The 14,521-nt window shown below is 47.0% G+C and overlaps 1 protein-coding gene across 5 annotated transcripts; it reads left to right on the top strand.

Moving 5' to 3' along the window:
• Positions 1–2,963: 2,963 nt before the first annotated feature.
• On the top strand, positions 2,964–11,505 carry Nmral1 (NmrA like redox sensor 1). Of its 5 annotated transcripts, NM_001191588.1 has the most exons (6): positions 3,316–3,355; positions 6,800–7,038; positions 8,128–8,145; positions 8,593–8,842; positions 9,411–9,601; positions 11,228–11,505. In NM_001191588.1, exons 1-6 carry the CDS (start codon positions 3,316–3,318, stop codon positions 11,405–11,407), a joined length of 918 nt encoding a protein of 305 aa, NP_001178517.1. In that variant the 3' UTR covers positions 11,408–11,505. The 5 variants fall into 5 exon arrangements, with proteins under 5 accessions (XP_006245846.1, XP_038941264.1, XP_063124596.1 ...); XM_006245784.3 differs by lacking the exon at positions 8,128–8,145 and having other exon boundaries at positions 2,964–3,355; XM_039085335.2 differs by lacking the exons at positions 3,316–3,355; positions 8,128–8,145 and adding an exon at positions 5,736–5,843.
• Positions 11,506–14,521: the final 3,016 nt, after the last annotated feature.

Consider the following 14,521-nt stretch of genomic DNA (forward strand, 5'->3'; position numbering starts at 1 on the left):
TTTAGGGTTCACTGGGGCTGTTGATAAGCAGTAAGTTGGTATGACAGATTTTCAAACGGCTCTTACTGAAGCTGTGCCTTCAGCAGCTAAAGCCGTCATTACGATCATTAATTTTCTCCAGGTGGCTGTTTGACTGACAGTTCTTTTACTTAAGGCAACAAGACAAAGTCCAACAGCGGCTAATTAGGGAATTAGATTGTCCCAGTTCCCCAAAGGTTCTGCTTATGTGCATGAAAATGAAACCGAAGGAGTGTTCAGTTCACGATAGGAACCTGAAGAACTTACCACTAAGTAGTGATTTTCCCAGATGTTTACGGTGCTCTACAATTGCTCAACGCCTGCCCCATACCCCAGTAAGATATGGATTTGCCCCATAGGCACAGAAGCGTAATATCATAGGGTGGCAGAGGTGACGAGATATACACAAAACAAATTCATAAATGGATACCCACGTTCCTGTACATGACCTCTCCCCTTAGCCCAAGCTCCTGTAAGCAACACTGATGAAATCATTATGAAAAACAAGGGGGCTGTGGAGGGCTAGAGAGATGTCTCAGAGGTTAAGAGTACTTGCTGCTCTTCCAGAGGATGGCAGCTCAGTCCCCAGCACCCACATGGCGCATCTCACAGCCAATGTAACTCAGTTCAGGGGACCAAACACCCTCTTTTATCCTCCACACACATCTGTAGCCACATGCACATACTCACACGCATATTCACATATCGTTAGAAAGATGATAAAAATATTTCCTATAATTTATTTTTTCATTCACTTAAGTATTTTAAGGAAACAAGTATGAAAAGAGCAGGAAGGCTGGCTGGAGAGGAAGGCGTCAGTGGGAGTAGAAGAACAACAAAAGCTAATGGGGAGTGAATGTGGTAAAAAGAACTTTATACCTGCATAAAAATGTCATACTGAAACCCATGGTTACAGATAATCAATATATGCTATTAAAAGAAAAAATCATAAATGACATGCATTTATAAATGTAAACACAAGTGTATATGTGAGTTTATTTATTTTTTAAATATTCATTTATTTTATGTACATGAGTACACTGTAGCTTTCTTCAGACACACCAGAAGAGGGCATCAGATCCCATTACAGATGGTTGTGAGCCACCATGTGGTTACTGGGAATTGAACTCAGGACCTCTGGAAGAGCAGTCAATGCTCTTAACCACTGAACCATCTTTCCAGCCCTAAATAAGGATTTATTAAACAATAAACACAAGCATTTTTTTAAAAGTCCAGGTCAATGTCTCACATAGCATAATCATCTAGGCATAGTGATACATACTTATAATCCAGTATTCTGGAAGCAGAGGCAGGAGACTCCCAAATTTGAGACCAGCTGGGCCACATAATAAGACCTTGTCTCAAAAAACAAACTACATCAGATGTCAAAAAGTAGGTGGATCTCTGTGAGTTCAAAACCAGCCTGGTCCACCTAGTGAATTTCAGGACAGCCAGGACTATATACAAGAGACTCTGTCCCGAAACGAACAAACAAAACAAACAAACGAACAAACAAAAACGTTCTTCCAGTGGACTGAGTTTGAGTCATAGCATCCACATTCGGTGGCTTAGGGACATCTGTAACTCCTCACATTTCTGGCCCCTGCAGGCAAAATAAACTCATATGTATACCTCCCCACCCCGCCACATGCACATACACACAAAACTAAAAGTAATAAAAAATAAATTAAAAAATAGACACTACAAAAACAATCCCCTGAGGTATCTCAAATGCTAGCTTTAAAGGAAAACAATGGCGGATTTTTTGGCTTTTACTGGAGCTGCTGTATTCACAGCCCATTGGTTAACTAACGAAATCATCAACAGTCATTTGCCTGTCTAATCAAAGGCACTTTTTCCAGAGCTGTTAGCAACCAAGTAACAAAGTGCACGCTCTGGAGAAGATCCTGAGGAGGCGTTTGACTTGAGACAAGTTAAAGACTGGAAAATGGATGGTGTGTCTCACTTAGCAATAACTTTTCAGATAACTGGTAAGGCACATCCAAGTGTGAGTTGAACCTAAATCTCAGTTGTCTTAACAAAAAAAAAAAAGAGCAGGGTGGTGGTGACACACGCCTTTAATCCCAGCATTTGGGAGGCAGAGGCAGGTGGAGCTCTGTTTGAAGCCAGCCTGGTTCTACAGAGTGAGTTCCAGAACAGCCAGGGACACACACACACACACACACACACACACACACACACACACACACACACCCATCTCAAACAAGAAAAAGAAATACAGTTCCTACAAAGTTAGTCGGTTGGGGATTTAGCTCAGTGGTAGAGCGCTTGCCTAGCAAGCGCAAGGCCCTGGGTTCGGTCCCCAGCTCCGAGAAAAAGAAAAGAAAAAAAAAAAGTTAGTCGGACATACAGAGGAGTCCCACAGATAGCTTCAGAAGGTTAGGGAACATTAAATGACAGCCAATATGCACAAATGAAGATGGATCTCATGTATTTATTAAAGTAGTAATCAAGCCAGGTGTGGCGCCAACACTGGAAAGGCAGAGCCTGGTCTACATACCAACCTCCAGGCCAGATGACTACAATGTGAGACATCGTCGATGATGATGATGATGATGATGACGACGACGACGACGACCACCACCACCACCACCACCACCACCAAAAAGCGTTTTATAAGTGTAGATTAATGTTTTACATAATGTAGAGATAATCAGCCAAGCATGGTAGTTCATACCTCTAATCTCAGCACTAGGAAGGCTTAAGACAGGTATTCTATCTAGCAGAAACCCCATCTCCCGCCCTCACGCCAGACACACGCCACATGCACTCGGGCAGAAAAACCGTACTTGCACACTTAGGCCAGTGCGCTCACCCGGAGGCTTTAACCCAGAAGCAGCCCGAGCGTGAAGGGAGGAACCATCAAGCCATCGGGCGCGGGGGAGGGCAGGTTGTGTGAGCAAGAGCAAGGTCAGGACCAGGACCGCAGACACCACTGTGGAAGCCTGTCAAGTGTCAGGCACACACGGCGAGGCCGGAAGGGACTCTGTTAGGGTAGAGGAGGCTCCAGTAGGGGCTGGCGGCTTGCACAAAACTGCACCCTCCCCCCTTTTAGTGGACTCTGCTGAGGCCTGTGGATCCCGCCAAATCCCATTCTCGGACCCTAGTCCTAGCTTTTGTCCCCCGAGTTGTGATCTAGGGACTTGGCACTAGGTGTTGCCTGACAGGATCTCGGAACGTGTTCAGGGACCGGACGTCTCGGGGTGGAGATCCTGCTCTTCGCCAACTCTGCCACCCCAGACCTCTTGGGATCGTGCTCTTTGGGCTCTGGACCCCATGGCTGATAAGAAACTGGTGGTGGTTTTTGGAGCCACAGGTGAGCTAGCCAGGCCTAGGAAGATCTGCAGAGCCGAGGCCTCCGGACCCTTGTTTCGTAGGAAGAACGGCTGTGGTTCTCACACATGTGGGTGACTGGGGGAGGTAAAAGATGAAAGCAGATTTATTTTTGAGTATGTTCAATTCAATATATATGAGCAAACGTGGGGTCGCACGTCTTTGATCCGAGGACTCCCAAAGCAGAAGCAAGAGGCTTTCTCAAAGTTCAAGGCCAGATGATCTACAGATGACTTCCATATGTGTGCACACACGTGTGTGCATCGTTTTGCACAGAATACCGATATTGAATTTTCTACCTCTCCTCCCCTAGATGACAAGTTTCCTTGGTTTCCTACCAGAATAAATGTAAACATGTTTTCAAATAGCCGCGTGACTTCGCTTCCACCAACCTCCACACCTAATTACCTAATTTCCTTTCTAATATATAAGGATTTTTTTCTTTGTTTACTTTTCCAGTGGCTGATGATTAAACCTAGGGCTTCCTAAATACTGGGCAAGGTCCGTACCTCTCTCTGAATTGCGTGCTGAACTTCTGGGCTGAGGTGGTAGTGAGGTTATTCCTTATTTTGTGTGTGGGTGCTTTGCGAGCATGTATGGCTATGCACCACGTGTGTGCAGTGCCTGACCAGGCTAGGAGAGGATATTGGAACCCCTGGAATTAGAGATACGATTATCAGCTGATGTATGAGTACAGGGAATCAAATCTTGGTCCTCTGTAAGAACAGCCTGAACTGCAAAGCCATCTTCCCAGCCCCATTATTTTTATTTTGAGAAGGGTCATGTGTATTATTACTTTTATTATTATTATTATTATTATTATTATTATTATTATTATTATTGTTGTTGTTGTTGTTGTTGTTGTTGTTATTATTCAGGACAGAACCTCATTAGGGTAGCCCAGACAGCCTGGAACTTATTACAATATGTTATTAAATTTTATTTATGTTGTGGGTGTGCACACTGCCATCCAGCATTTGTGGGGGTGAAAGGGAGGAAAAAATTGCTTCTCTCCTTCCACCACGTGGGTCCCAGAGATGGCACTCAAGTGTTAGGCTTGGGCCTTTACCCACAGCCACTCCGTGATTCCTAGCCTGCAACTTCAGACCCTGCTTTCTCACCTCAGTTTTGTCTGTGGTTCACTGTTGGGGCTTTAAGTGTTTGTGGTGCTGGAGATGGAACCCAAGGCCTCACAGGGCAGGCGCTGTACCACTCGTCTGTGTCCCACTCCCACCCCCACCCCGATAGTACAGGTGAAAACAAGAATTTTGCTTTTGCTTTTGGTGTTTTGAGTCACAGTCCCACTTTGTGGCTCTGGTTAGTCCAGAACTCACCATGTAGCCCAAACTGGCTTTGAACTTGCAGAGATCCACCTACTTCTGTTTCCTAAGTGCTGGGATTAGAGGCATGGGCCCCCATACCCAGCCCATTTTAACTTTCCTGATTGTATCATCCCAGCAGGCTGGCTTTAAACTCCTGAGGTCCAAACTGCCTTTCCCCATCAGCCTCTGGAGTAGCTGATATGGCAGATACGCTGGCCACTGCCTGATTAGAAAATGATATAAGGGGTTGGGGATTTAGCTCAATGGTAAAGCACTCGCCTAGCAAGCGCAAGGCCCTGGGTTCGGTCCCCAGCCCCCCCCCGGGGGGGGGGGACTGATATAAAACGAGGCTGGAGAGATGGCTCAGAGGAAGCGCACCTGTTAACTCAGGTAGAGGACGGGGGTTTGGTTCCCAGGAACCCCACCTGGTGGTTCACAACTATCTGTAATGTCAATTCTAGGGGATCAAACAACCCTCTTCTGGCCTCCTCAGGTACTGCACACACGGTGCAGATACATGCAAGCAAAACCCTGATACATAATAAAAATAAATAAAACTGCTGGGCCGTGGTGACACATGCCTTTAATCCCAGCACTCAAGAGGCAGGGGCAGGCAGAGGTCTGTGAGTTTGAAGCTAGCCTGGTCTACAGAGGGAGTTCCAGGACAGCCAGGGCTACACAGAGAAATCCTGCCTCAAATAAACAAAAAAAAAAGCATTCACCCATTTCCCTTCCAGTAACCTGTCAGCCACTAATTTACCTGGGGTTTACCCTGTTGACTTTCATGCAGATGGAATCACATTTGTGGCCTTTGGTGACTAGCTTCTGTCAGTTCAAGATTAATCTACTTATTTTAAAACAGATGTGTGCTCTGTGAGTGCACACGTGAAGGTCCAGGTGTTACACTTGGCTGCAAGCACTCTTGCCTGCTGAGCCATCTCATTGGCCCACATCTACATTTCTAGCTAGTAGCACATGTGTATCTGTATCCTTTATATTTTGTAAAAGATTTATTTAAAAAAATTTTTTTTTTTGACACAGGGTTTCTCTGTGTAGCCCTGGATGTCCTGGAACTGGCTCTGTAGACCAGGCTGACCTCAGACTCACAGAGATCCACCTCCCTTTGCTCCTCAAGTGCTGGGATTAAAGGTGTGTGCCATCCCTTAAAGAATGACTCTTTTTTTTTTTTAATATTTTATTTATTTATTATATATTATGATTACACTGTCGCTATCTTCAGACACACCAGAAGAGGGCATCAGACTCGTTTCAGATGGTTGTGAGCCACCATGTGGTTGCTGGGATTTGAACTCAGGACCTTGGGAAGAGCAGTCGGTGCTCTTAACCACTGAGCCATCTCTCCAGCCCAGAGAATGACTCTTAATGGAGATGAAGTTTCTTTGGGGATTAGGACACAAGGTGGCAGAACTAAATAAAAATAATCACAATTTAGTGATTATATTAAAAGCATTTTATTATACATTTTACTCCTTTGGGGTGTGTGTGTGTGTGTGTGTGTGTGTAATGCTTGGGATTGAATTTAGGGTCTCATGCATTCTATGCAAACACTACCACTGGAGTATACATACCAGCAGACCTTGAATTATACATATTTTTTAAAAAGTTTTTTTTTAAATTTTTATTTATATGAGTACACTGTCTCTGTCTTCAGACACACCAAAAGAGGCCGTCAGACCCCATTACAGATGGGTGTGAGCCACCATTTGTTTGCTGGGATTTGAACTCAGGACCTCTGAAAGAATAGTCAGTGCTCTTAACCGCTGAGCCATCTCTCCAGCCCCGATTATGCATTTTAAAGTAAAGAGCTGCTTACAGAAGGCCTGACTTCAATTCCCAGCACCCATGTAAGGCAGCTCACAACTGTCTGCAGCCTGGGATACATTTGAGTTTCAGGTTAGCCAGGGCACACAGCGAGATTCTGTCTTAAAACAAAACCAACCAACCTCCCCCAAAATGTAGAAAACCTAGACAGTTTAAGGAGACACCCGTGTTTCTTGGGCAGGTTTGCTTTGGTGGAGTAATCCCTTCGACACTGTTCTTTCACTTGGACTCTGGCCGCTGAGAGACGTTTTGACTCTTCACAGGTGCGCAAGGTGGCTCGGTGGCACGTACACTGCTGGAAGATGGGACATTCAGGGTTCGAGTGGTAACAAGGAACCCTGAGCAGAAAGCAGCGAAAGAGCTGAAGCGGCAGGGTGCCGAGGTAGTGCGAGGAGACCAGGACGATGCAGCTAGCATGGAGCTGGCCCTGACTGGAGCTTATGCCACCTTCATTGTGACCAATTACTGGGAGAATTGCAGCCAGGACCAAGAAGTGCAGCAGGTAAAGTGTGAGGAGGGCAGGGCTTGGTACACTGTGCCTCAGACAAGGCCTCTGGTCCCCAGTTGATCCAGAAGGCAGCTCTGATCTGCCAGGGAGGGCGGAGCATTGCAGGCCCTGCTCTTTTCCTTACTGTTCTGTAAATTGATGGAGGACACACCCTCTCCCTAGCTAGTGAACCCTCGTGGGGACAAACTACATGCATACCACAGCACTTGGGACAAAGATCTGGTTGAAACAGATTCGTCTCCTTAATCCTGGGAAACTCTTGTGAGCTCCCTAGGGCCGTGATAACTATACTCCGGGTATTCAAAACCACAGTTCTCACAGTTTTAAAAGCTGAAGATCACGGTCCTTTGTAGAGCTTGAGGAGGAATGCTTCTTCAATGTTCTGTGGTGCTAGGTGTGACTAAGTATGGCTGTGTCACACCAATATCTGCTTCCACATTCTCATGGCTGCTTCCTGTTTTATTCTGGTAGGGAGGGGTAAGGCCAGGTTTTGCTATATAGCCCGAGTGGGCCTAGAACTTGTGATCTTGAATGCTAGGACTATAGGCATATGCCTAGCATGATGATGATGATAATTACTATTTATTTTTACTTCATGTTTATGGTATTTTTCTGTTGTTATAAAGGGAAACCGTATCCAAGGCAACCTATTTTTTTTTATAATTTGTATTCTAAACTTCAGAATACCTTTTTTTTTTACATTTATTTATTTATTATGTATACATCATACAGCTTTCTGCCTGCATGTACACCTGCAGGCCAGAAGAGGGCACCAGACCTGATTATAGATGGTTGTGAGCCACCATGTGGTTGCTGGGAATTGAACTCAGGACCTCTGGAAGAGCAGACAGTACTCTTAACCTCTGAGCCATCTTTTTTTTTTTTTTTTTAAATGTTTATCAGGGCTCATGGTTCCAGAGGGTCGGAGTCCATGATCATCATGGCTGGAAGCATGGCAGTAGCCGGGCAGGTATGGCATTGGAGAAGTATACATAAATAATGGTTTGGGCTTTTGAAACTTCAAAGCTCATTTCCAGTGCCACACCTTCTCCAACAAAAGTACACCTCCTACTTCTCAAACAGTTCCACCAGTGGGACCAAGTGTTCAAATATTTGGGCCTATGGGGCTGTCCTCATTAGAATCACCACAGGTGTGTTGCCTGCATTTATGTCTGTGTACCACTTCCATATGGTATCCACAGAGGCCTGAAAAGGGCATCGGATCCCCTGGAACTGGAGTTACAGTTTATAGTTTGTAGGGCTTTTGTGCCCTTCCCAAGGCAGACCTGCTGTTTCATGTAGCTGAGGTTAGCCTTGAACTCCTGATCTTCCTGGCTTCACCTCTTCGGTCACTTTTCCCTAGTGCGCATACTGAGCTATAGCTGAAGAAAACCCATGAGCTTAAGGGTGATCCCGGAGTTTGCAGGCTTAGTGTAGTGCTGCTGTACATGAGCGTTATTCTAGAACAGAGGGCTTCCTTGGGGTAGAGGAGGAGGATCAGAGACTCATGACCTTCCTCTTACCTTTGTGGTCTTTCCTGCTTACCAGGGCAAGCTTCTAGCCGATCTAGCCAAACGCTTGGGCCTCCATTATGTAGTGTACAGTGGCCTGGAAAACATCAAGAAGCTGACGGCTGGGAGGCTGGCTGCAGGACACTTTGATGGCAAGGGGGAAGTGGAGGAATACTTCCGACACATCGGCGTTCCGATGACCAGCGTGCGACTGCCTTGCTATTTCGAGAACCTCCTTTCCTATTTCCTGCCCCAGAAGGCTGCAGATGGAAAGAGCTTCTTGCTGGGTGAGTGCCCTGCCCCACAGCGTGAAACACAGTTCTCAGCACAGAGAGTATCAGCTGTGGCCTAAAGTGGGATTGTCCTCAGATCACTCGGGGGCTAAGCCCGCGTTCCCTAACATTAGGCTTGAGACTAGGCATATCATCTAGGTAAACCTTGACTTCATATTCTGTGAAATGGTTTAACACTGGTCCCTTGGAGTAATGAGAAAACCATCCAGGGTTAGAAGAAGAAGCCAGGGGGATGTGGATGATGCTTGCTGGTCAGTTTGTAAATGAACAGGATGCCCTGGCCTAGCTTAAAAGGAACCTCAGCCAGCTTGTGTCCTGCCACAGTGCCACAGTGCCACAGTGGAAGCACCATGCAGGGTGCATAAGGATGCAGGATGCACTAGGCCAGAGCTGGAAGGGCTGCTGGCCACTCTGCCCTCTATGAATATCACCTTCACGGAGTTCAGGAGTCCTGCACACAGGGAATGACAGGCCACTGGCGCCACACAAAGACAAAGACCAACACTGATGTGTGTGGATTCCCAGAGAACTGGCTGCTGGGAAAACCTCTCTGTTCTCATAGACTTGCCTATGGGTGATGTCCCCATGGATGGAATGTCTGTGAGTGACCTGGGCCCCGTGGTGCTCAGCTTGCTGAAGAAGCCAGAAGAGTACATAGGGCAGAACGTCGGGCTCAGTACCTGCAGGCACACCGCAGAGGAATATGCAGCTTTGCTTAGCAAGCACACTGGCAAGACTGTGCTTCACGCCAAGGTGGGTTCCTCCCTCCCAGAGCTGTGGTGCCTGAGCCCGTGCAGGATCCCCCTAACTCCCCAAAGGTTGGTTTGGTTTGGTCTGGTTTGGTTTTTGGATTTTTTGTTTTCTTTTGTTTTCGAGACAGGGTCTTACTATGTAACCCTGGCTGTCCTGGAACTCACTATGTAGATCAGGCTAGCCTCAAACTCAGAGATCTACCTGCTTTTGTCTCCTGAGTTCTGGGATTATAAGTTGTGTGCCATTTCTCCTGGCTAGGTTTTTTTAACCCCAATTATTTTGTGTGTGTGTGTGTGCGCACACACACAAACACACACACACACACACACACACACACACACACACACACACACCTCAGTATTTCTGCAGTCAGCTCTCTGCTTCTACCTTATGGGTCCTGGGGACCAAACTTAAGTCATCAGACTTGGCAGTAGGTGCTTTTACTGAACCATCTCACTGGCCCCCAAAGGGGTCTTCTGGGGGTAGGAAAGGACTATCTAAAGCAATAATTGTTAACCCTTGACCCCTTGGGGAAGGGTGGAAAGACCTTTTCACAGTTGCCTATCAGATATTCTATATATCAGACATTTACATTACAACTCACAACAGCAAAGTTACAGTTGAAGTAGCAAGGAAAAGAATTTTATGGTTGGGGGAGGGGTCACCATAACATAAGGAACTGAATTAAAGATGCAGCATTAAGAGGGCTGAGAACCACTCATCGAGAGCTTCTTACCCTTCAGAGTAAGGTTTAAGTCTAAGTTCATGGCCAATTAACACCTACTGTTCCTGGGCACTTACATGTCAGGGAGAAAGTTCTGGCTTAGTTTTGACCAAGGGGACTGAGTTTCCAGGAAGGATCAGTAGGAGTCAAGTTGAGGAGGGCTGAAATCACAGGGTCTGCCAGGCCTCTCTACAGGACGGGTGTTAGAGACACTGGGAAAGACAAGTATGGCCCTTAGACCTTTTGTCCCCTTTTAGCCCTCACCATTCTTGTCCAGGCTTCGGGTATACTGTTTTGTTTTGGTTTTTTTTGGTTCTTTTTTTCGGAGCTGGGGACCGAACCCAGGGCCTTGTGCTTCCTAGGCAAGCGCTCTACCACTGGAGCTAAATCCCCAACCCCATTAAAATTTTGTGTGTATGTGCCACCTGGTCTACAAAGTGAGTTCCAGGACGCCATCTCGGGTCCTGGAAATAACGTCCACTAGGTGGCTGAGTGGCCTTAAAAGGAGGTGGAACTGAGCCGTGGATATGAAGAGTCTGAGGAGCACAGAGTTCAGATTGGGTTTGGGAGGAAAATAGGAATAATTTTGGCTTTTGAACAAGGAAGGGATACTGTTGATTTGGGCTCTGAAAGACACTGGAGGCTTTCATCTCATGACCTTGAAAGAGCAGCCTTTAGACTGGTGTCGGGTAGCTGTGAGGAGCTCTGGTTTCTGTACTTCTGGGTTTCTAGTTAGTTCGTGTGGCCTTTCAGTGAGGACTTGAGTTAGTGGCTTCAGGGCCAACATAGTACTGGGTGATACCTAGCCCACACTGGCTTTCTGGGATTCTGGAGGGAGCCAGTCTTACCTGGCATCACGAAGGCTGTAGAGAAAACAGACATGGTGGATTCTCTGTTTCCAGACAACTCCTGAAGAATACGAGAAGCTTGGTTTCCAGGGGGCTCAAGACTTGGCCAACATGTTCCGTTTCTATGCCCTGAAACCTGACCGGAACATTGATCTGACCCTGCGACTCAACCCCAAAGCCCAGACACTGGACCAGTGGCTGGAGCAGCACAAAGGGGACTTTGCACATTTGTGATCTTGAAGCACTCATGTGAGGAACAAGAAGCACAACACCCTTTCTTGTGTACAGTTCTGTGTTTGTTTTTTCCCCTAAATAAAGCCATTGTTCTCTCAGATGGTTTCCCAAAAGAAAAGGCCTCTGTCTGTGGGAAGTGAGCTGGAGTGGCAGCTGCATGAAAATGGGCCCTGAGAGCACAGAACCAGAGCAACGAAGTACTTATTCCACCTCAACCCTGAGCAGTGACCAGCAGCTATGCCTTTGACACCCCTAAGTACTCTCAGGCAGGCAGGGCCAAAGGCAGAGGCCACCTAAACATTCATTATGAATTGAGGCCAGAAGACTAATTGTAGTAGGTTGGACCAACACTGCTTGTATTCCAATGCTAAGTGCTGGTCACCATGATTTGGACTCAGCCGGGAGCTTCTGTGAACCTGAGCCCAGTTAATTCTGACTGGTAAATAAAGATGCCAATAGCCAATAGCTGGGGAGAAGAGGGGTGGGACTTAGGTTTTGGGGCTTGGGACCGTGAAGAGGAGGAGCCATGCCTTAGGAGGTGTGCAGGAGGGAGCCATGCCTTAGGAGGTGTGCAGGAGGGAGCAGAGCCACCTTGTAGAATGGCTGAGAGAACAAGGCCCAGAGGGCAGCTCAATTGGGTCAAGAGCAGCCAAGATGGAGCACAGAAATTAGTAAGTAGTAACTCGGAGTTCTGGGTGGGAGGTGGATTCTAACAGCGTGGAGGTTATGCAGTGTCCCAGCTATCGTGCTGCTGAAGGCATGTTAAAATATAAAGGCTCTGTGTGTGTGTGTGTGTGTGTGTGTGTGTGTGTGTGTGTGTGTGTGTGTGTGTGGCTCAGGAACGCAAATGGTCAAAGGTGGAAAGGAACCCTGCACCGGGATTTATTAAAATATTCATACTGCAACCAATGTAAGAGACCAAGATTCTTGTCCTCTCCTCTTTCTTCACCAGGACTCCGGATGGGTGTGGTCAAGCCAGGAATAACCTTAGAAGTGGGCTAGGGAGATGACTAAGTCAGTGAAGTGCTTACCGAGCAAGCTTGCTCTTACCCTCTTCCATCATCATCATCATCATCATCACCCTACCCCCCACATGTTCACAGCCAGCCTCCCTCCCTTACTCTGACTCTACTACCCCCTCAACCCCCCTCCCATGCCCTAAATAAACTATTCTGTACACCCCCTACACCCCCAAAAAAGGCAGGCGTGAACATATGACCCCAGAGATGACAAGTGAAAACAGGAAGATCTCTGGAGCTCACCGGCCAGCTAGTTTCACTTGAATCAGTGAGCTGTAGGCTTTGAAAGACCTTTCTCAAAATATGAGGTGAATTGTGGATGCCAAGAAGTGCATGCTGACAGGAGCCTGATATATAGCTGTCTCTTGAGAGGCTCTGTCAGAGCCTGACAAATACTGAGGCAGATGCTCTCAGCCAACCATTGAACTGAGAACGGGGTCACCAATGGAGGAGTTAGAGAAAGGACTGAAGTAGCTGAAGAGGTTTGCAACCCCATAATAACAACAATATCAACCAACCAGACCCCCCCCCCCCCCAGAGCTCCCAGGGACTAAAGCACCATCCCAAGAGAACACAGGGGTGCACCTATGGCTCTAGACCCATATGTAGCAGAGGATGCCTTGTTAGGCATCAATGGGAGGAGAGGCCCTTGGTCCTATCAAGGCTTGGTGCCCCAGTATAGGGGAATGTCAGGGTAGGGAGGTGGAAGGGAGGGGGTAGGTAAGCAGGGGGAGGAGGAAGGGGATAATGGGTTTCTAGAGGGGAAACCAGGAAGGAGGATAACACTTAAAGTGTAAATTTAAAAAATCCAATAAAAATTATATGCTTTGTCCAATGTCTGGGCTTTGGGATTGAGTCGCAGGGTCAGATCAATGTTCCGGTCAGGCTAAGACTTTCATGATAGGCCAGCTTAGCTCTAAGCCTTTCAGAAGGATTAGCAAAGGCCCAGGAAACCCAAGTCTTGCTTGCTTGCTGAGATTTCATGACACCTCTGAATTTGCACCTGCATCTGGGTCTTTCTAACCATTAGGTGTCCGTTCCTGACATCAGAGTCCTCTAGCAGGAAAAGGGAACAGTGGTCCTATCAGGTTCATCTACCATGGACTGCACTCTTGACTGACGCACAATTTGCTGTGCCATCCCTGGAATATGGGATAAACAGACAAAAGCTATGCTGTCTGCCTTGAGGATACTCTTTTCCTTTTTCACTGTGTAGCCCTGGCTGCCCTGGAACTTGCTCTATAGACCAGGATGGCCTTGACCTTAAGAGAACTGCCTGCCTCTGCCTCCGCAGTGCTGGGACTAAAGATGTCCACTACCGCCTAGCTGAGGAAGTTAGTTAGTGAGGAGACCATACCAGTGTACACACACATTATCTCTTGATAGATAGATAGATAGATAGGTGGGTGGGTAGTGGGTGGGCAGATAGACAGATATGAAGGTAGGTAGGTAGGTAGGTAGATTAAAGACCTCAAGGTGCAAAGAACAGACAAGTAAATAGCAGGCCTGGTGAGGCAGAGTTAGGCTGTGTGTGAAATTAAGATGCAGGGTATGGGGGAGGGGGAGGGGAGTGGGGAAAAAGAGAAAGAAAAAGATGCAGAGTATGACTGTACAAGACCCTAGGTTTCATCCCTAGTACAAAAAAGTGAAAATTTTAGAAATTTAGGGAGAAGATGGATCAGTGAGAACAGGACTGTCTTCTGAAGGTAATAATGATGCTGAAATCTGGGCAGGCAGGAGCTGTCCTAGAAGAGTAGAGGGAAAAGACAGTAACAAGTGAGGACTTCTGAATCCACTGGGTCAGGAAGACACAACAGGTTGTCTTAATGCCAGCATCACCTAAACCTGGAAAAAGCCTGCCAAAATCAAGGTCCCGAGTGGACACCCACCACCTACCAGCTCCTCACCAGCAGGTGGGTTCTCTGTGTGGCCCTGGTTGTCCTTGAAGTCAGAGACCCACCTGCCTCTGCTGTTCAAGGGCTGGGATTAAAGCCTGAACCACCACCCAGGCGGCTCCATCATTTTCAAGTACCGTGCACCCCAATTCCAGCTCAGATGCCACAAAGAAGTCTGGAAACAAATAGCTCACTCAGGA

The sequence above is a fragment of the Rattus norvegicus genome, chromosome 10 (assembly GCF_036323735.1).
Source record: "Rattus norvegicus strain BN/NHsdMcwi chromosome 10, GRCr8, whole genome shotgun sequence".
Lineage (NCBI taxonomy): Eukaryota > Metazoa > Chordata > Mammalia > Rodentia > Muridae > Rattus > Rattus norvegicus.